This window comes from Myzus persicae, unplaced genomic scaffold (genome assembly GCF_001856785.1).
Source record: "Myzus persicae strain clone G006 unplaced genomic scaffold, MPER_G0061.0, whole genome shotgun sequence".
NCBI lineage: Eukaryota > Metazoa > Arthropoda > Insecta > Hemiptera > Aphididae > Myzus > Myzus persicae.
Genome location: NW_019103937.1, coordinates 41,672 through 64,476, shown reverse-complemented (window position 1 = coordinate 64,476; position 22,805 = coordinate 41,672). Strand labels below are relative to the sequence as shown.

The 22,805-nt window shown below is 28.6% G+C and overlaps 3 protein-coding genes across 9 annotated transcripts in view; all 3 read right to left on the bottom strand.

The window, feature by feature from the left end:
* LOC111036646 (polypeptide N-acetylgalactosaminyltransferase 2-like) overlaps window positions 1–2,078 on the bottom strand; it is a 32,603-nt gene extending 30,525 nt beyond the window's left edge. Inside the window, exon 1 of one of the 2 annotated variants that reach the window (XM_022318752.1) lies at window positions 1,482–2,078. In XM_022318752.1, the coding sequence (XP_022174444.1) occupies window positions 1,482–1,589 (108 nt within the window). In that variant the 5' untranslated portion in view covers window positions 1,590–2,078. The remainder of the gene's footprint in view (window positions 1–1,481) is intronic. The other variant, XM_022318753.1, reaches the window with a different exon arrangement.
* A 6,422-nt stretch (window positions 2,079–8,500) lies between these two features.
* Window positions 8,501–15,931, bottom strand: LOC111036643. 4 transcript variants are annotated; one of them, XM_022318746.1, is made up of 10 exons: window positions 15,621–15,758; window positions 15,391–15,499; window positions 15,149–15,231; window positions 14,862–15,029; window positions 13,699–14,113; window positions 13,333–13,592; window positions 12,999–13,163; window positions 9,343–9,474; window positions 8,884–9,268; window positions 8,501–8,822 (listed from the first exon to the last, which is right to left on the bottom strand). In XM_022318746.1, exons 3-10 carry the CDS (start codon window positions 15,220–15,222, stop codon window positions 8,670–8,672), a joined length of 1,752 nt encoding a protein of 583 aa, XP_022174438.1. In that variant the 5' UTR covers window positions 15,223–15,231; window positions 15,391–15,499; window positions 15,621–15,758; the 3' UTR covers window positions 8,501–8,669. The 4 variants fall into 4 exon arrangements, with proteins under 4 accessions (XP_022174438.1, XP_022174437.1, XP_022174439.1 ...); XM_022318745.1 differs by lacking the exon at window positions 15,391–15,499 and having other exon boundaries at window positions 15,621–15,931; XM_022318747.1 differs by lacking the exon at window positions 15,391–15,499 and having other exon boundaries at window positions 15,149–15,249; window positions 15,621–15,759.
* Window positions 15,932–19,498: 3,567 nt separating this feature from the next.
* LOC111036648 (coiled-coil domain-containing protein 85C) lies at window positions 19,499–22,350 on the bottom strand. 3 transcript variants are annotated; one of them, XM_022318758.1, is made up of 8 exons: window positions 22,120–22,350; window positions 21,701–21,944; window positions 21,421–21,562; window positions 21,092–21,349; window positions 20,847–21,024; window positions 20,569–20,732; window positions 19,714–19,854; window positions 19,499–19,650 (listed from the first exon to the last, which is right to left on the bottom strand). In XM_022318758.1, exons 2-8 carry the CDS (start codon window positions 21,859–21,861, stop codon window positions 19,621–19,623), a joined length of 1,074 nt encoding a protein of 357 aa, XP_022174450.1. In that variant the 5' UTR covers window positions 21,862–21,944; window positions 22,120–22,350; the 3' UTR covers window positions 19,499–19,620. The 3 variants fall into 3 exon arrangements, with proteins under 3 accessions (XP_022174450.1, XP_022174448.1, XP_022174447.1); XM_022318756.1 differs by having other exon boundaries at window positions 20,799–21,024; window positions 22,124–22,346; XM_022318755.1 differs by having other exon boundaries at window positions 19,500–19,650; window positions 20,799–21,024; window positions 22,120–22,346.
* Window positions 22,351–22,805: the final 455 nt, after the last annotated feature.

Genomic DNA, 22,805 nt, shown 5'->3' with positions numbered 1-22,805 from the left:
AAATTATAACAATACAATTACGTCGATTTCGCTAACAAAATGAAGGTTCCGTGTAATTAGTAGTAAAATTGGTACCCTATTTTGGTTGAAGAGTTATTTGTACCACTGTAATGCGCAGAAAGCGAACTTTTGGCACCATACCAAATTTACGTGGTTCATATTATATACCTAATAATAATACGCGGTATCCAATATCGCGCATGCCATAAGTGTCTTTTAATCTTCTAGTTTACATAGGACATAATAGTACGCCGATTGCTAAAAAAAGAAAATCCCTGCGCAACAGCAACATAATATAACTTATATGGGACCATAGTTCAAATACGATCGATTTTATTGTTTTTAACATTTGTTTCACAACGTTTTTCAACACAATACAAAAACTATATATTATTAGGCATAATGTTATTTAATGTTATTTTATATTCTCTAATGTATTACTTTCTAGTTGCAATCAATGTTTATTGTTTCTATTATTAATTATGCACCTAATCTATTTATCAAAATGTATTATACATCTTACTCACCATGTATAAGAATATTAATAATGTAATGTAATAGTACGTCCGATGGAAGACGAGGACTGATTATAATAAAAATATATTGTCCTCAACAAATATCAAAATAGTTTTGATATTTTCAGTACTTTTTTTGAGGGGGGGAGTAATTTTTTCAATTTATACTTATGCACATACGTTTATTCTCGTTAAATTAATTATAGTTATAGTGCCATTGTAGGTAGCTGGGCCTAAGAGCTAAGAGTAGTACTGGAACTAACACTAAAATTTTAAATTTAAGTAATTTAAATTAATTGCAAATATCATATACGGGTAATTGACTTTGAAAAATTAAAATAAATTTTTATATGCATCGCATACAATTACACTCGAAGACATTTTAAGCACCGCATTTTAGGCATCTTAAACATAGAAACTTATACATCACAAATTGCAGATTGGTAAGAATTTCACGTTATAACTATTTTCTCACACAAATATTGTAAAGTAGAAAAAAATTTAAAAAAAAAATTGTTATATGTTGTAAAATAGTTGGGTAGGTATTTAAAAAAAATTTTTAAACACCCAATATTATACTACCAATATAGTAGAATAGGTCTACGTTACTAGTTAACATACCTACATGTTATGTTCACAACTTAAGGGCAATTAGGCAAAGGCGAGTATAATTTTGGTCAGAATTTCTGTTTTAAAAAAAAATTATTCGCACAAAAATGTAATGTTTCTCCAAATTGTTTTTAAACACATCAATACAGCCTATAGACACACGCCCACCTCGGATTTATCTATATGGTAGATATCGCGTCGAGGTGTCTCTTTATGGCTTTATATTTTATAAATAATACCCTCCTCTCGTCGTTGCAATTATTGCGAATGATACAGTTATATAATAATATTACACTGTCTTAATTCCTATAAAATAGCTATTATTCCCTGGTTGATTGTAAAGATTGTTTGACATACCTTTGTGTCCCTTGAACCGGACTGTATCAAGTACACGACCACAAACATCCAGGACGCCAGGAAAATCAATAGCAGCTTGACTTTCCTACGCATTTTTCCGGCCCCCATCGCGCGAGGGCGGCCTTTTACCGGTATGGAACGCGTAATCGCGCTCGTCTAACACACCATCAAACAATATTAACGTGTCGTAAGTATGGCTGATCGCACGCGAGTTGACAATGGTGCAGGCGAGCGTGCTACGGGATCATCGTCTGATCGTAATGTATTATTTTCAAACTTTATGCGTATATAATATTATGATATCCTCGGGTCGCACACGATCGCGTGAGATATAAACGTGTAATAATTACGATATTTTCAACGGCGAAACGAAGATAAACACCACGATATAGGTATCCGGGCACCGTGGTAAAAACTTTTTTTTTAGAGAGCTTTGGGAATTTTTTTTTTCTTCCCCCGAGGGACGGTCCGCAGATTAAAATACAACTATATATTATTGTTGCGGGACTATGCGAGAGCGGCGAAAAAATCAGCGTCGGACCGTGCCGGAGTGTGCCGGGCGGACTGGCGGAAACGACGACGACGACGACGACGACGACAACGACGACCGGACGACGCAGCAACTACGACGAGAACCGACCGCGATCGAATGCCGACTGTCGGACTGCTATTGCAATATCACAATATTATATGCCGGGGGACGCCCCGCCACCGCGCCGCGGTCGCTCGAGCAGCAGCTGATCGCGCGAGCCTAGTCGAGCTGCAGCAGGATACGTGCGTAAACATAGGTATATACTATAATGTAGGTATTGGGTACCCACCAGCGATGCCGCCTCGATAAAATGTAATTCTCCATCACGGCGGCTGCAGTGGTCGCGCGCCGTTTTAACGATCCAATGCTGTGTGTGTATTCGACTGCAGATCGCGGTCGAGATATTATTTTGTTCGCCATCGAGCCGCGACGAATATTATTTAGATGCCTAAACCGCGGTAACCGCACCGCGACGAACAGGGAAATTTATCATCCGGGGATTATTTTTCGTCATTTTTCGCATTAGGTACCGATAAATAGTAATAATCTACGGTCATAGATCTCATAAACTATGGTACATGGGCGTGATCGTCTCTTTTGAAGGGGGGGAATTTTCGACTATTCCGAGATCACGTTAGGTATACATCCAAGATATTTTAAATGACAAAAATAAGCCTAAGGGGGGATTTGACACCCTCATCTCACTGGGAGCTCTATATGGGTACCTACTAATTAGTAATTACTATACATAGGTACACGGTACACCGATGAGGAAAGACTAACAGACAAAACTGGTTTAGATAAAACTATAAGCACCCAGGTCCAAGCTATATAAAATAGTTTATTTACTGTCAAACTATTAATAAATGTGTTTATCTTTTGAGGATCTTCAGGACCTTACCATCGGTGGCGATTGGCAATTTTTCGGGCTCCAGGAAGCATATGAATCAAACCGGTGCACGGACAACAAGCTTAATTTCTTTTGTCATGTATCTAAATTGTTATTTTTCGTACATCTATATTGTCATAATGTCATTATTGTAATTTGTATTAAAACACAATTGTATCAATACCAATATGTATTATAATATACGTACCCAATAAACCTATATAGGCTATGATTTTATACTATGATTTTAATATGATTTTTTTTCTACCAACACCTATCTCCCTATCGTTGCATTAATAAATATACCTATGTATATGTCGCATCCACATAGTGAAACTACTCATTTCATGAACTGGATATCCAGACAGTGAAATTCGTCCAGATAGTGAATTTTGACGAAAATACATTATATGAACATCCATTTCATGAAACGGACATCCATTTCATGAAATGGACAATATCTATATTGTGTACTTTGTGTAATTATTATTTTATTATATAATGGTTCATAAACTATCATTATACATTTATACGTATATTATATTTAATTTTTCACGATTGATTAATATATAGGTAATTTTCTATATTGTTCTATACACAAAAATATAGCAATTATAGTCAATAAATTATATCATATTACATTATATTTTTATTTTATTTTTCATAAACCATACGTATATTATATTTTATAAACAACAGTGTTACCTATGTCCTATATTAAGTGTTATAAAATATTCATGAAATTAACTATAATTATAATATTTAACTTCCTATATTTCTCTATTGTTTTATTACCTAACAAAATAATTAATTGATTAACTTAAACATACCTTAAACGGCTTAAACTTTACATACATTTTTTCCTTATTATTTATTTTTATACGACGATTGATTATGACATCGACTGTTCCATTGCATATTATTTTTAAAACAAGTACACCTACTTGATTGGCAAGGATTTTTTGCGTTACACGAACAAGACAAAAATCCTTGCCCTCCTGAAATTTTTTTAATCATTTCTCTCACCTAAAATTCAACATTTTTATCAACTTGATCAGTAGTGAGAAATTGAGTTGTTGATTTTTTCAAACATTCACTACTGAACCATCCTTTGAGTAAACCATATTTTGTTCCAAGCTTATGTAATCCTTTTTTTTTTGTTCCGTGATCACGCAAATTATGTTTGGGGGATCTGTAGGTTAGGTTATAATTATAGTTAATTTCATGAATATTTTATAACACTTAATATAGGACATAGGTAACACTGTTGTTTATAAAATATAATATACGTATGGTTTATGAAAAATAAAATAAAAATATAATGTAATATGGTATAATTTATTGACTATAATTGCTATATTTTTGTGTATAGAACAATATAGAAAATTACCTATATATTAATCAATCGTGAAAAATTAAATATAATATACGTATAAATGTATAATGATAGTTTATGAACCATTATATAATAAAATAATAATTACACAAAGTACATACACGATATAGGTATTGTCCATTTCATGAAATGGATATGTCCATTGTCCATATAATGTATTTTCGTCAAAATTCACTATCTGGACGAATTTCGCTATCTGGATATCCAGTTCATGAAATGAGTAGTTTCACTATGTGGATGCGACATATACATGATCTCCAAAAATTGTTATATTTGGATGCATATTTTACAAAAAATAATTTTTTTTTTAATCTTATAATTATAATTTGGCTCACACAAGGACAGACCCATCTGGATATTCCTGATTTCCCGATGGACGGCTATGTAAAAAATTCTTTTTAAAAGTATCCAAGTATAGGTATAGAATACAGATACTTATTTTGAAAAGCATTAAAAAATATCCCTTGGTGTCCCTAGCTCCCCCTCTAAATCCACCACTGCAGACCAGAAGAAAATATCACGGTTAGCCGCTTGCATGCGTCACTCTTTATAATCTATATGACTGTGGTACAACTACAAGAGTTTAAAAAAAATGGAATGTGTAATCTCTATCATATTTTTAACTAAATTAAAATACATAAATAGATAATAGATATAATAAATATCTTCTCGGTCAGTTGAAATGTCTAAAAATATTTATGCATACCCCTTCTAATTATTTAACCTTAATCAATAAGATATTTAAACTTTCAGTAATCTAAACACATATTTTCACACTTTTGCATCTTACTTTAATTTTTTTCTCAAATCAAGTACTGTAGGGACGTAGGGTATACCCACCTAGAATCTAGATACCTATATCTTAAACCGTGGTTAATATAAGTCACCATTCCGGCCAGTGGATCGGAGCGGGTTGGCTCTGGTCTATCTTCGATTTATTTCGGCGAAATACGCGGTCAGAAATAGTTGCCTACGTCTGCCCCTGAAACCGGTAGGTGTTTAATAAAGGTGGATAGGATAGGTATCGGAAATTATGGCAACACTTAATTTTCGGGAAAAAATTAAAAATTCAGGAAAATATTTGTCAGGAACAAAATAAATATTATCTGGAAATTGTTCCTCAATAAAATCAAATCCGGGAAAGTATATTTTAGGAAAATGCTTTTGAGGAAAATTATTTTATTATTATTATAGACTGCAATTTGCAAGTACCTATTTACGCCAGATGCCCAGATCGCTGTTGAAATGACTACCACAGTTTCTCAAGTTACTTATTAGTTATTATTTATTTATATTAAATAGGTTTACAGTATACTATATAGAACGGTTTGTTGATTGCAGTTAATTCAATTTTATTGTTATTAATATTTGGACCGTGAAATATATTCCGATACACGAGTGGCCACTATATGGCGAAACAACTCATAATATTACATACACGCCAGTGTTATTCCGGAATCGGAAATAGGTATAAGCTACATAAAGCTATATGGATAAACCCATATAAGTAGGTAGGTACTGTTAAAATAAAATACAATTAAATTATAACTTAAGACTACCTGACTACCTACGCATGTGGCGTTTGTTGTCTCCGTCTTACAAACGTTGAAAGGATGAGTAGTAGTACATACCGAATTTTCGTTCACCAGTTTCAATAATGTGCTGATAGTTTTGATATTCGAGTGAATTAACCTATTAATAAACTTTTAGGTAAGAACATTATCTGTGCTTAAGCGTTGGCTTTTAGTCGATGTTTTAATTTTCAAGCGAGATATAAGGAGGTATGTGAAATATCACAAATTAAAAACGCTCACGTCTCTCTGGAAAATTAAAATATCGAATAAAAGCCGAAGCTTAAGCACAGTTGATGTTGATCTTATTATATTATATTCACTCTAATATCAAAAGTAACAGCACGCAATTGAAACTAGTGAACCAAAATTTGCAATGTCGTGTGTAAGCCATAGACGCGCACGAGCCATCTTAAGGACAAATCATTTTATAGGAACCTATAATTTATAATGGTCATTGGATACCATAAATCATATTGGGTGTATATCTAAATTATAATTTATAATGCGTTCGATGGATTAATAATATATACCCTGCAGGGGCGTCCTTCAGTGGCGCCAATCTCTATCTTATGCAGAAGTATACGGCAATAGGTACCTAATTTAGGTGGGTGGTGACGTGGTGGACACTGCAGTATACGATGCCCGTAGGATGTACGAGTTATTTAACTATCTGGATATAAGTAGGTACCCACTTGAAATTTGTTCCTTATTTTAGCGAGACAAACTCAGACTGTTTCAAAAGAAGTATTATAACTAAAAGTCGATTGTTTGTTTTGACGTTAGGTATGTAGAAATATTTTAAGACAATATTATTTTTCCGACTTTCCGGCAACTTAATTGTTAGGTAAGCAATTAATAATACCAAATATTTCTAATCTGTTTGTGAAATGTGTTATCCATAAATAAGACATGACTAGAATGAAATATTATTATAAACCACTTATTTGTAATTGTTCAAGGTAACAAATAATGGGGGTGTTTTTATTTTGTATTTTAATATAATACATTATACATGTGGTGTGGGGGGGGGAGGTTTATATAATCTCTGTTCACAGTTATATAATTGTATCAATCTTCAAATTCTTCATATTAATTACATCAAATATGTAGAAATATAAGTTATAACCACATTTATATGGCTACATATTTTGTAGAAATCTGAATCATATAAGTACTAGGCTGTTAATTGTAAAAGGGGGAGGGGGTGTTTTAACAATAAAATACCCCTCCCCTATACTCCATTGGTGGAACTGATTTCAGATTTAATTATTTAATTATTATCTATGCAATACCATTTGAAACTGACATCGGTTGAAAACATTTCAGGGAAGGGCAAAATCGTAAGGTATAGTTTATACCGCTTAAACTCAATCTTAGCCTATCAAAGTTTTAAATTTTTTATTATAAAATACTATGTAATATATTTATAATCATAGATTTTTAAGAGGAAATCTTACTAATGTATAACATTGCACATTTTAATAATAATAATAATATTGATTTTACTTTCAGAATAATATGCGTGCTATGTTATGGGTAGACAATTTTAAGTTGTAACCACATTATCACAACAAAATATATTATTATTAACTTTTTAAAATGCAGGTAATTTTAGTTATACATTGAAAACTAGAATATGTTCACAATATTAGATGCCTATTGATCTAAAAATTGTACTAATGCACCGAGGTACACCAATATAACACTGTATTTTACATTCATGTTTCATTTTTTTCAGGGTGAAGAAGGGTTATATAGCTACAACTTTATATTGACGTTTTAGCATGGTTAGGTTTATTAGTCTAATTGAGCTTTTGTTGATGTAGGTAGTTATAGATATTCAGTGATATTATTGAATGACATTTCCTGTTAAATCAATCAAATGTAAATTGGACATATGTAATTTGAAAGATCTAGAAAAACTAATAAATATGAGCTAGTGAATATTGCATCTTTAAAAAAAAAACTCCAGACGGAACAAAGCAAAATACAAAATGTTGAGATTTTAAGAATATTTAATGATAGATAATTAATATTTAAAAGAATAGTTGACAAGAAGAATAAGGATAATGTAAAAAACAATTATAATACAATTTATTAAAATAATTACCTACATAATATTTAATAATAAAATTGGCTGAGAAAAAAAAACTAGTATATATATTAGAACAGATCTGAATCATAACTATAGTTTTTTTAAGCATTTTTTTCAATAATTAAGTGTTTAGTTAAATGTATTTTTAACTTTTAGCAATATTCATTAAGTTGTTAAAATAATTGATACCTTTATTATATTGTAATTAATAGATTATAAGTTAGGAAGAAGTTAAATTGGTTAACCATTTAAAAAAAATTAGAGAATATAACATATAATACAAATTTCAATATTATGAATAAACAATGAAAATGAAATACAAAATATACAAAATACATAAAAATTAAAAATGATAAGACTAAAATGTGAAGAATACAAAGAAAGCTGTCAATATTTAGCGAAAGATTAAAAATGTACATTTTAGTATTTTACGATAAAAATTATCATAAAATATTTACTTAAATTGTATACTCAACTACTCAAGATCATAATGTTTGAATATTTTGTACTTATTTAAAAATGTAACTCTGAAATTGAATTAAAAATATTATATTTAAATGTGATATCACTATAGCCTATATTATATGATTTTATTCTATTAATCTTTTATTCAGATCTTAATAGATCTTACTGATCTTAGCACACCGCAGACATATTAATAATATTATAATTTAATAAGAGGATACTCTGGATACTTCAAGTTTAAACTACAGCTCCCATGTAAAATATTTCTTTATCCAAAGGACAATTTGTAGATGGTCTATTGCTGTTTCTTCTGAATGGATCACAATCAACCAATGCTAACGATTTGTTAAAACATAAACGCACTTCATCAATATATGGTTTGTTGGTACGCTAAAAAAGATAATAACATGAATTATTATTTGTTATAAAAAATGTTGAACATAAAACATACACTTTCATAATAACAATCAATATGTGGGTTTTTGCCCAATCCAGTTCTTAAAGTATGCCAAATTTGATTTACTGGATAACTGCCGTTAGGTTTAATGCCTCCCTGTTCCAATAAATTGGTAAGTGGATATTGTTTAGACCATTCTAACCCTTGTTTAAAATATTTTAATTCTGAATCTAAAGCTGACAGTGATTTGGAACATGTTCCATGTTTCATCCATTCATATTTCCACAGTCCGCCTTCTTGTTTCCATGTCCATGTCTTTGAAGCTTTAATTTCTGTCCAACGATTTTTTAATTCAGGAATAATGCTATCTAAAGCATTCAAATTAAATGTTGTTTCATTGTTACAAAAAAATGGACCAAATGCACCAATTTTAGATGGCCTAAAAATTATAAGGGAAAAAAATTTAAAACAACCCATTGTATTTTTAGTTAAATAGATGTATCATATAAATACCAAATTCCATGTATTGTCCATTGATTACGATTGGCAGGTAAGTTGCAAGTGTGAGTATTTGAATTAACAGTCCAAGTGTGACAAAAAGTATATGGCCATGACTGAGAAAATACCAATATATCCCATTCTTTGCTATACGCATACAATAATAAATACATTAATATACATAATTTAATTAATTAATAAGGTTTTTCTCCATCACTAGACAATAGTATTTTTGATTATAATATAATATGCGAGAACACAAGAGAAAAGAAGACCAAACATGAAACAAAAACCAAACAAAATAAAGATTCTGAGAAAAAATTCTGTTAAATTGAAATCAGTAAATCAGTTAGAGTCCACTCAATGACAGAAAAATTTGTTTTGATATGCTTAAGAATAATTAAGTTTTTCTTAACAAATATGCAGTACGTCTGAAACCTAGATATTATATAACTTTGAACAATTGTTAATTATACTATACATTTCATATTATATGATATGTATGATGGTAATTATATTACTTATTATTTATAAATTATTTTTTTCTTACTTATTTCTTTTTCTTTTTTGTTTTGTTACCTATAATTTTCAATATTATAGTTTTGTATTGGTTCATAATAAATTATTATTTTTAATACCAACATGTAATTTTTTTTATATCTACTTGTAAATACTTTTTACCATCATTCATTTAAATAGATTTAAGTCCACAAATGTAATAACTATAAAAATTGTTATTGGGTTTATCCCGTTTGAATAAATAAAATAAATTTAGTCCACCACTGCTATTATATAATATATTATGTGTCCACTTTATTTAACCTTAACAATAGTTACTATTTAAAATTATTTATTTAGGTACATTTATATTGAACTATATATATATTTAATTGTGTAACATAGGAGTGCCAACTATGACTCGCAATAATTCATTAACCATGAATGTATAAAATAAAAATTGAAAAAAATTAATTCACATTTATCTAAAAATATAGTTAGGTAGTTAATACCCACGTAAAATAAAATAAAAATTAATATTTCTTCTATTTCTATTGCCTATTGTCAATTATATATTATACTGCATGTTAATCATATACAAAAAAATTGTAGCAGCATCCTCAATATTTAAGTTTTTCACAAACAATAAATAACACTATCCATCACTAACATCAATTTCATTTTATTAATAAAGAAATAAATTAAAAACTTTTGATCCGCCAAGGTTTTTTTTTATAGTCCTTGATAAAAAAAAGGTTGCTCGCCACTGGTAAACACACAAATTGTATAATAGGTCATTTTTAAAAAACATTGTATATTTATCTTAAAAAGGTAATAATATACAGGGGGATCCAACAAGTATGCTCACCCCCCTCTTTTTCTTTAATAATGAAGTTTTACAAAATCTGATTTTTGGAATCTTTAAATATACTCAAAGACCATGTTTTCATATTCTTGAGATTTTTTGTACCACTTAAGGAGTGTCCTGTGGTGATACAAACTTTTGTTTTTCAAATGGGAACCCCACTTTTTTACTATAAATTATTAAGCGGATAATTTTTTGGGAATTTTGGTGTATTGAAATCCAAATTCGAACGAGTAGTTTTCTAGTTGTTACACATTTTGTGCTAAGGATAATATAGTTTATAATAGGGAAGAAGGATATGCTTATACAATATACGTTGTTATCTTAAGTCTATAATACACATAATATAAAATAATAAGTCATTTTATATTTATATAGTCAAACACTTAGGTAAATAGTAAGTAAAATCCTTCTTGATTCATTTAGTTATTTTTCTTATTACATGTATAGAACTGTATAAGTATATCCCTATTATGGACTATTATCCTTAGTACAAATTGTCCAATAACTAGAAAACCACCTGTTTGAATTTTGATTTTGCTTCACAAAATCCTCAACAAAATTATCTGCTAAATAATTTAAGGAAAAAAGTGGGGTTCTTATTTGAAAAACAAAGGTTTGTATCGTCACAGAACACTCTTTAAGTGGCACAAAAAATCTCAAGAATATGAAAATATGGTCTTTGAGTATATTTAAAGATTCCAAAAATCAGATTTTGAAAAACTTCATTAATAAAGAAAAAAAGGGGGTGAGCATACTTATTGGATCACTCTGTATAATCTTATTTATTGGGGTATCTACTATTATGCAAGTTAAAATACCCTACCACAAAACCAAGTTCTACTAGTAGTAGAGTTAACCCATACTTTTTTTGTTTGAAATGGTTGCATACTTCTATTGTTCAGCATTAGGGATTTTTATTAAAATAAATATTTGAACGAAGTTTGAATGTTAAAATAAATTGACTACAGTTGAGTAAATTGTGACTATATAATTTTAAATATATTAGGAATAATGCCAATTTCCTACTTAGTTCTGACAATTACAGTAGGTATATTGTAACAAAAATTACTATGATTTAAATAAAATATTTTATTGGTTTAAACAATTTTTTATGGAAAAATGGCTGTAAAACTTTAATGTAAAATTAAATATTTAAAAAGAGTCCTACATTTTTTTCGTATTAATTTTACTTTTAACTAAATTAAAATCTTTTAGGTACTCTGTTTTCTTCATAATATATATGAGTATTCAAATAATTTTTTCAAATAACCTTTGAATAATTCAATATATATATAGTAAATTAAGTATTGTTAACCACTGTCATATATATTATATAATATTGTGATAATTATGTTTTGTACTCTAGCCCTCTGTGGCATTTATATACTTGAATAAATAAATAACAATCATAATATACTTCATATTAATAATAATTAGTCGTTATTAATTAAAATCACATACATTTTTATGATTTGAATAGTATTATAGAATTTACTGAAAAATTGAAATGGATTGAACTTAATTTACAAAATAACATAATAACAACTACTCATTTCAAGTACACACACAATTTGTAAGCTACCTATAAGCAACTGCTTGTATTGAAGGTGTTCAGTACTTTAATTACTTGTTAATAAAAATTATACACTACGGTATAAAGTATAAGTATATGCAAAAGTACAAAATCTAACAATTGAGAATACTTATAAAATTAAATAATAGATGTGTGAACAAATCAACTATAATCCTTCATGTCAACAAAAAAAAAATATTATTATAATTACACAAACACAAACACAAGGGAAGATTACTAATAGGCATTGAACAATTTTGAAGAAAAATGAGCAAGTACTATCTAGAGCTTCTAGAATCTATTTTTCTAATGATATATCATTGCTTTCACCATTACTACTACACCACCCTGCACCAAGATGAGCAAAGCAAGAATAGTAATTTCTAAAAAATATTTTAACTCAAATAAAATAAAATAGTGCCCAACACCAGGTGGATTAGGTACTCTGTTTGGCTTTATTATAAATATTGAAATTGATTTATCCAATTTAGGAATTTGAAAATAAATACCATGTACCTAGACTTGTAGACTAGTAATTTAGTCGAGTTCTTAGAATATTGATTTAATTATTACTATTATTAGGTACCTTTATTGTTCCAGCAGGACACACTTTTCAAATAGAAAATATTTAAATAATATTAATGATTAATATTTCATGTTTGAAAATAATGGTTAAGATTTTTACTGTGTTAAACGACAAATGTATTAAATGAATAACAAATAAATATGTACCGTTGTATATAAGGGTATGAATTTGATCGATTTAAATTTTGATTATATGTATTTGGGCGAGGCTGATATGAATGTGATCTGTTAAAGTGACGAGGACTTTTAGTTGTCCACTCATCTGAGTGATCAAATACTTTTCGTTTTAACCTGTACAACAGCTTTGAGTGCCTGAAAACATAGTATTTTGGAAGGTTGTTGCACATTTTTTAAAAAAAATTTTTATCACCATGCGATTAGTAGCAGTATACATACATAAATTGTGTTAATTTTATTTAACCCAGAATTGATGGAATAAAAAAAGCAAAATTTTTAGTCAATAAATATAATTGTAATTTACTCATCAATAGTAGAATTAGAGTTTGTAAGAATAGAGTCTGTAGAAGTAGAATTAGAGTTGGTAGAATTAGCATTAGTAGAAATATTCTGTTCTGGAACATGATCCAAGTACAAAATAGGTTTTTTTGTATCACAATTAGTCAATGTGTGAGACTTCTTCATTGGCCCTTGTCTAGGTTTCATAATGCCATCACAATCAATTAGTTTTAAAGTTTTATCAAAACATATTCTTATTTCGGCCAACATTTGTTCCTTTGTATCCTACAAAAATAGTTAATCACATAATTTATTAAATTTACTATTAAAATTATTTGTTATGTATATTAATTATAGAAAATATTATTATGTAATAAAACTATAAACTTACATGTTTAGTAGCACATTCAATCCATGCATTTGTTTTCAAAACAGACTTAACAGCTTTCCAGTAATCAGCTACATTTAAAGTACTATTTATTTTTACGTTACTTTTGTCTAAAACGTCTCTCATATTGTACTTTTCAGACCACTCAATTCCTTGATAGAAGTATTTGAATTCTGAGTTTAAGGCAGGTAGTGTTACGGCACACGTACCATGTTTTTCCCATTCGTGAAAATAAATACTTTGTTTTTTATGCGTTGTCTCTATGCTTGAAGAATTTCCTTCTGTAATATTTTTAGGTGGAATCTCTATATCTGTCCAATATTGATTTAATTTGTCTTTTATGCCATAAATAGAATCAGGATTAAACACCAAAGATTTGTTACAAAATCCTGGGCCTATGGTTCCAAGTTTTGTAGGCCTGAAAAAAAAATGGATATTTAACATTGATTTTCAGCATTAAATGTAAAGTACTAGGAAGGATTGGGAGCTAAGTTAACAAAATATTTTAAATGCAATGGTAAAATGTATTTTCATCGCTTTCAAATTTATTCTCATAACCCAATAACATCTTATTCTAAAAGAAATGAAACAACTAGCAAGACAAAATTTAAATACTTGAAAGACTGTAGGTTCAATGAAAGAAGTCCAATTTTGATTTAGTCCAGGATTAAATTTTAAATTTGTTCAATACAGATAATCCAAATGTGGATTAATAATAAAGAAAAAAGAAAAACACTATCTGCCCAGCTCTAATAAGATTCATGATATATTTTTTTTTACGTTTCATGTATTAGGGAGAATATTAACAGTTTTGTTTTAACTGTCTATAAATATAAAGGAAATTGAGTGATGAGTTGGAGGTAATAGCTTGCCAATTATGGAATGGGAATCTTCCACAACTTTGTTTATCTTTGGTGTTTGGTTAGACCAAATCATGTCTCCGTCTCGATAGGTACTCATTTCTTAAAAATATAAGTAAATTAAATATAGACATAAAGTCTGCTTTTAGCCACTTTGGAAAATCAATAGGACAGAATTAAACTGTAAAATAAAATTGTGTTTTAACTAGTGTCAGTCACTGGACCATTTGTCTGGCATCATAAAAGTATAAAATTTTTTTATTTCTACCATAGGTACTAGAAATTAGAAATAAAAACTATACAAACCATAGGCCATGAACTGTCCAAATATTCTTGTCGGAAGGCAAGTTGCATGTGTGTGCAGGATTACTACTTTTCCACGTATAACATAAAGTATTTGGCCACGTTTGGGTGAATATAAGTATGTCCCAACTATTAGGATCTTTTGTAGGGCGCGGAGTTTTCATAGTCAATCTGTAAGATGAACAAAACCATTTAATTACCTATACAATATTTCTGTAGTAAATTCATGAAGAAGGTGCAATAATGTAATTACCTCGGTAATTACTGTAATATTAATATTTTATAATTACCCAAAATACAATGTACCAAGACCGAATGTTACTATGACTGCTGACAGCAGTGCTGTCCTCTTGCTCATTCCCATTTTGATATGCTAAAATGAAAAAAAAAACTGAAAATGTAGAATCAATTAGGGTAAGTTTTTTAATAATTAAATATGAACATTTTAAATAAGTAACATATTTTTTTAGTACAATCAATATTTCGTATCGTGGAAATGTGTTATGAAATACCTAATAATGATTACACTTACGCTCACTGACTCCCTCTTCAAACAGATGGAATCATTGCAAAAAAAAAATGTACTTATAGGTAGAGCGAAACAATTAATCGATTAAATGAAAGTACAGGACCTTCGTAAACTAAAATTTAGTGCATCAAAATAATGATTAATGATTATGTATTGAAAATAGTGTAACGAAAAAAAATAAAAATAAATACTATTTCATATTGTTGTAATATTACGTAGAACTGAGGGCTCACCTGTTTTAGCGCTCACTCACAATTCGAATACTCGATAACAGTGAGAAATGATCATTAATTATCACTCACATTCGGTGCGGAACTGCGAACTGAAATGAAGCGACGACACACGGACGCGAAGACTGTCGCCTGCGAAGCGAGTACGAACACAAACACACGGTAGGTAGGTCGGTGTCGGTCACGGCCTCACACTCACGGACGAATGACGTCAGGGACGCGGGCGGGTCGCGGGTACCTACGACCGTATAATATTATATTATAATAATAATAATAATGTTACGGTTTTCGCCAGGGAACGCGAACTACAAGCAGCTGCTATCCTCGCGAACAGGACTTTACAACAAGTAACAACAGTGCATTCTTTACTCTATGGTGCAGACAGTGCAATAGTGCATCGATGCAGGACGACTCTGTCTATTTCGCAGTGCAGTGTGGTGTTGCTGTACAATATAATGTGCTAAAATATTCGGCCCAAATGGGCATTAGCCATTGTGATTTTTCTGTGCAAAATTTACTACAGCCCCGCCATATACACCAGTGACCAGTCTATTACAACCACTATCTTAAACCGTGGTTACTACTCCATAACGCCTCCAAACGGCTATATTATGATAATATTAATATTGTCAATTGTGTATTTATGTTATATTGTTATTGTAAATAATGTAAATATTAATCATCCCGGTCTTGCACAAAATATTTCATTGAGTTTATTTGTTTGGTCACGATCATGAATATAGTAAATACCACAAGCAGACAGCAGTGGCATAGTCAGACATTTTGTTGGGGCTGTAAGGGGCTATAGAATTTTCGTAAAATCTTTTTTCAAATATAATATAGGCTAAAATAAACATGGTCAACCTGAGAGGGGAGTTATGGCCCTGTTAGCGTCCCTGGGTGCGCCACTGATATCAAGGATACATATCCATAATCCATTATCCACCTTGATAGGTAGGTACGTTTGGCGCCGAAGAGAAATATCTGGGTACATAGTTTTTGGATTTTTTGCCTAGTGTGTCAGCGTGTACCTTCTGAGAAAGTAGAAAACTTCAAACTTGTACATGATGTTCATTCCTTAGCTAGAAAAATCAAACACCTAATATATTTTTAACTATACCTACTAAATGATTTGCAAATTTTCGTGATTCTGACTAATGTTGAACTTCAAATGCTTATAACAAAAATCTTGACTCTGATCTTTAATAATTTTTTAATTCCTACAATAATAAATTACGAAAAACATTATAATTATCATTACATTTTCGAATTGTTTGATACATGAACAATTTTTTTATCGACAGTTTAAGAATAAAAACCAAAAAATTAAAAATATATATAGTTTGAAAGGAGTTGAAATATTTTGAGAATTGTATTATATTCTTATTTAATATGAAAATGCAAATATTTGTTGAAAATTTCTGGTGTCCACGGGTTTTCGTTTTTTAAATTACAACAAAATAAGAAAATCAATCGATGAGATAAATATGAATACCTACCTAATCAATGGTAAGTGAATAACACATAGAAAAGTAATAATCGCAACACATAATATTTTAATTTTGTGTGTACATTTAATGATGCTGATGCATAAAACATTAAGGCCACTAGTAAGATACAGTAATTAAAAATATTAAAGCTGACCTATTTCAGCAATATTGATATCAATGATACATGCATAGGTACATCATAAATACTTAATGTGGATGCTGTGTGAAAATTTGACATTTAACCTTTCTGGTTAACTTATATTTGTAATTGGTTTAATGTGTTTAAATAATTTTGATTGGCAACAATTAAATTCACACTACCTAATAATGGCTAAAATATACAAATCAATAATAATCATCTAAACATCCTACCCACACTATCATTTTGAGCATGTACCTATGTAATTACTCAAATAACTTTGCTGTATTACATACATTTTTGCATAAATAAGTTATATAGGTACTTATTATTCCAAATATTTATTTAAAGAATTCTAAAAAATGCATTTCATTGTTAAGAATCTACCACATATAGCAATGCGCCAATGCTATATAATCTATTTTATGATTCAACCATAAAATAATATTTATATTTCAAAACTACTCAACTTGTAGAGGAAACCAAAAGTTAAGACACTATTACCTTCAACAAAAAATGAATAGTTGTTACTTCAATTTTACTAAAAATATACCTTTTAGATTATCACTTAATTTTTTTGGAAGCAAACATAAAGTAACAAACTTGGGATGATAGAAAACGGAAAATTGAAATTAAATAACAAGTATACATGTATATTGAATGTTATTTATAAACACAAATATAACTTTATTGAATAAATCATAGAGTATAATATGTTTCAATGATTTATTTTCAAGTTAAGTCAACATGAAAAATAAATATTTTGTATCAATAACTGTAACAAATTATATCCATTTTAAATATTGCAATGGCAAGAAACGACATAATAATGAATGATCTCATATTTACAATGAATGTATAAAATAGAATGATAAATAATGTGAAACTATAAAAAAATTAACTTAAAATTTAATTACAGTACATTATTTACAAAGGATTTTAATTAATAGTTAGTTTTAACAATTAAAATAGTAAATACTGATTAAAAAAGATTTATAATTATTGTTTTCCAACAAGTAAAATCAAAAGATCATGAATATTTTAATTATTTGTAGTTTAACACAAACTAAAATTAATAGGATCATAAATAATTTATAAATGTTATCTTAATCTAATATGATAATGTTAACAAATAATTTTTTACTAAATGTTTAATGGCAATAGATGTAGATATAATAAAAGAGTATACATACAAATTGTACTTTCAAAGATTTAACAAATTGTTTTGATTGTTTATAATATTTTCAACATGGGTAGTGTCATAACTGTTAGGTATAAGAATTTGTTAAGTATTCATAGACAATTTTAAAACAAAACATTTTTTAAATAAATTATTTTGAAAAAACAAACAGAAATTACTTTTTGAAATAAATTTAAAATAGTTTATTAATTTGAAATGTTTACTTTTATTATAGTGTTTTATTTTTATTGCAAATGTATCATTAATACTATGATAATTATTATGTCAAATAAATTAATGTTTCCTTTCAAAATTGATTATAAGTATACATTACATTTTTATTTGTGTTATTTTTATTCTTATACATATATATTAGTTTATTACTCTCTAATTATAATATATTATATAGATATTTTTTTAAATAACTAACAATACATTTTGTTTATGATCAATTGGTAATTTTAAATTTAAATTTTATTAAGTATTACGTTTAGTACTGGGAGAAAAATTTTTAAAACCATAATGTAAGAATTAATGAATTCTGTATCTTTAATCAGTTATGGACATTTTTTTTTAAAAAAGGTGATTTTTGGTGGTCTCCTTAAGTATCAGTCACGGAATTGAATTTATGAAATATATACATCACAAAATGTAGCTAATTGTGAAAAGTATTTGAACCATATTAAAATTTACTAAATAATATAAAAAAGTTGAGTATTAGAGTAGATAATGTTAAAATTATGTATTAGTTAAGAGAAAATTAAATGATTTATTAAAATGTATTAATACAAAATTGTATTTACGTAATTAAAAAAAAAATGAATTAATAATATTTATCTAACTATTACTAGTTTAAACTTAATCTAGAATAAATATATATGATGAATTTCAACTTAAAATTATGTACATTGTACATAATATAAAATATGTGAATAAAACACTATAAAATTACAAATTATATAGTAAAAATTACTTTTTGTTAGATAAAATTATAAAAATTCAAGATAGGACTGAAATTTAAGTTTTTTATTTCAAAATACTTCTCTATTAACATTTAATAGTACAGGTACTAAATATTAAAAATTATTCTAAAAAAACGTAAAAGCAAAATCACAATTAAATGATTTTTGATCATAGTTATAACTTAATATGAATTCAAAATATTAATCCACTGTAACAATGTCTTCCAAATTATTAAGCATCTTCCAGTTTTCGCCATACCACCTACAAATATTTTTAATTAATTTTTGTAGATAATTGTATTTATTAATAAATTTGACTTATTACATTGCACATTTCTCTAAGTAATGCCTTTTCTTCGTCTTCCATGTCTACACCACTACAGTTCTCGTCACCTTTGCCTTCTAATTGTTCACGTAACTCTAGTACTTGAAGTGCAGTCAAAACCGATTCAGGATGTGTCATTTTCTATGATAAACATAATATAAAAATAACTTAAATTATTTGGAACACAAAAACTACTAAGTTTAAAATATCTTTAATTGTTTAACAAATTTAGTAATAGCATTCTAATATTATTAAAATAACAACAAGAATAATAATATTAATATAGGTTTGGTTGGAACATTAAAAAAAAAACTAATTATAAGGGTAAAAACATGAACATAGATCTAATTAATCAATTTTTAGTTTCTTTTAATATTTGCTGAATATATTCATAACTGTTTCAAAAATAACATTTTGCCTAAATTTCAGAATTTTTTTTAAACCTGTTGGCTGACGGTGCCTATAGTTGATCATTTATTACCATCGGCCACCCTAAATGAACATGGTTCTATAGTACACATCAACTTTTATATGGCACTAAAAAAAGGATTGTCTATGATAAATGCTAGCATGAATATTTTGTGAAAGTTTGAAGTCTGTATGATTATTCCTCTCCGAATGCCACAAAACAAAATAAAATTTTGTCCAAAAACGTGTTCTGTAAATAGTTCCACTTTTGTACTGTTTTTTATTAGTTTTCACGATTATTAAATCATATAAATTTGTATCTAGAAACCCTTTATAATTTGAAGATTAAAATAGATTATTTGCTTCAAAACGTGATAATATATTCAAAAAAAAAAAACAGTCATCCTTATAAAACAAAACATTCTATTTTTATCTAAAATAACTTACCGGAAAAGAGCCATCAGTATTCCAGTTATTAATTTTTTGATCAATTTTTTCTTCTTGAATCATTTTTTTAGATAGTTTAGTTTTTTCATCTTCTAACTCTTTAACCTTGGCTTCAAGTTGTCTAATATAATTCAATGATCTTTGGTCTGGTGGTAAATTTTGATCTATAAAAATAAATACATATTTGATATTCCTATAATAATATGATAATAATTAACTATATTGCCAACCATTTGACTGATGTAATTGTCTATGATATGAGCTCTGACTCTGATTACCAGTTATCATATTTTCATCAGCATTCGTCGAAGAGCTACTTCCATCACCTTCATCTCTTCTATGTAGTTCTTCAGGTATATTTCCAGAACCTGTAGAATTTCCACAAACTCTACATACAGAGTTATCCCTCAATCGGTTTGGACCACTGCGTTCTTCATCCAAGTATAAACACAATTCCTAATACACAAAATTATAAAATAATTTATGATACACAGCAAATAGGTAGTTTACAATAAAGAAAAACCTTAAGTTCAATGTTGTCTTCAATGAGATGCTGCTGTTTGGCTTCTAGATGTCTTAATTTCACCTGATATGCAGCAACTTCTTGTCTCATAACAGAAGCTGTATATCTTCCAAACCTCTGCCATTCTCTTGCTAGTTTTCGTCCTTTTTGTCTATCATCATCCAAAAAGCAACATAAATCTCGTAACTCTTGATTTTCGTCATTCAGTCTTTGATTCACTTCCTTTAAGCTATTAATTTCTGACATCAACTGCCCCACCTTAAACAATTTAGTTAAGATATTAAAAAATTATACTTTGATGGAATGATGGAAACAAAGTAGAATCTAACCTGATCTGGAGATATCTTGCTTGAACTGTCCGAATCTATTTTTCGTACAAACTTCAGCATATCCGATGGTTGCTCTCCTGGCAAAGTTCTATATCTATGATTTTCGGCAGTATTAGCATATGGCTTTTCACCTTGTTGCCTCCTATAATTATTGACATCCATTTTAAGACTTTATCATTACATTTTCAATAAATATTGTCTCCACACAGTTCAAAATGTGTGCTTTTATGTAAATATTTTTTAGGGTACATAACAAAATATTTTAACTATTAATTTTTACCTGTCAATATTAGCTGATGGATAATTGCTTAGTTGTACATTATATTGACGATTAGGACTTGGTGGTGGTTGATACTTAGGTGGTATTACCACATTTTGTTTCTGGCTGATTGCAGTGTTTTGGCCATTGTAATTTTTTGGTAGTCCACTAACACAAGACATTATAAAACATCTATGTACAAATGGACATGTTAGACTACATAAATAATTTTGCGATCATGTGAAAGAATCCACACTGGTTAGGTCTAAAATAAAAATAAGTAATAACAATCATAACAAATCTTCATCAAATAATTTACACATTTTAGTTATTAAATAAATTTAAAAAGAGAAACCATTAGAAAGTGGTATATTTTTTTTTTTGTATTGTGAATAGTTGCATACAATATATTATATGGTAAATAAGTATGAGATACTTACATACACTAGACAAAACAATTTCGGTATTACATAAACAATAATTTATGATCACATCCAAATTGAAGTATATTATTATGTTCAATGTTCAATACGCAAAGATCGAAAGTTTATCATTTTAAAGAAAAACACCAACACGACACTAACAATGAACGATAAGTAGGTAAATAAACTCGATAATAGTCGATAATATTATTAGTACAAGGAAAAACTAAAAAGTGATAGCAGGTAGCAACTGGTACCTGTTTCGTGTTTACAAAAAATTCTTGGGACAACCTGTTGTGTGGTAGCATAGAAGTGGTAGCGAACAGGTTCCCCTTCTTTGGTTTTTTGTAGCACACATTCGCCACCACTGGACTACTGTAGGTTAAGGCGCTACAAAGTGCAAGACAAATCAAGACTGGGACATGGCTTTAAACTAAATCACTGAATAAACAATTGTAAATATTAAAATACCTAAGCAAATAGCTTTAATTTTTTGTATTGTCTATTGGTCTGTGTATATTCATTAATATTTTATGTAATTATGTGTCATTAATCTTACGAGTTACGAGGTAGGTATGACATAAGATGATTATTGGATGCATATATTGGTGCAAAATGTTTGAACGTAAATATTAAACTCGTAGTAAAAAAAGTATGGCACTATCTCTAAATGATAAATGAATTATTTACTTCGTTTATGAACT

What these genes read in the sequence shown, in the direction of transcription:
- LOC111036648 (XM_022318756.1), bottom strand. Translation starts at nt 21,861, where the DNA reads ATGTCTTGTGTTAGTGGACTACCAAAAAATTACAATGGCCAAAACACT. An exon ending in CCATCAGCTAATATTGACAG is followed by an intron (nt 21,563 to 21,700) that starts GTAAAAATTAAT and finishes CAATAATTATAG; the next exon opens with GAGGCAACAAGGTGAAAAGC. An exon ending in AAGACAACATTGAACTTAAG is followed by an intron (nt 21,025 to 21,091) that starts GTTTTTCTTTAT and finishes TTTGTGTATTAG; the next exon opens with GAATTGTGTTTATACTTGGA.
- LOC111036643 (XM_022318745.1), bottom strand. Translation starts at nt 15,222, where the DNA reads ATGGGAATGAGCAAGAGGACAGCACTGCTGTCAGCAGTCATAGTAACA. An exon ending in TCTAATTCTACTATTGATGA is followed by an intron (nt 13,164 to 13,332) that starts GTAAATTACAAT and finishes CTATGTTTTCAG; the next exon opens with GCACTCAAAGCTGTTGTACA. An exon ending in TGGACAATACATGGAATTTG is followed by an intron (nt 9,269 to 9,342) that starts GTATTTATATGA and finishes TATAATTTTTAG; the next exon opens with GCCATCTAAAATTGGTGCAT.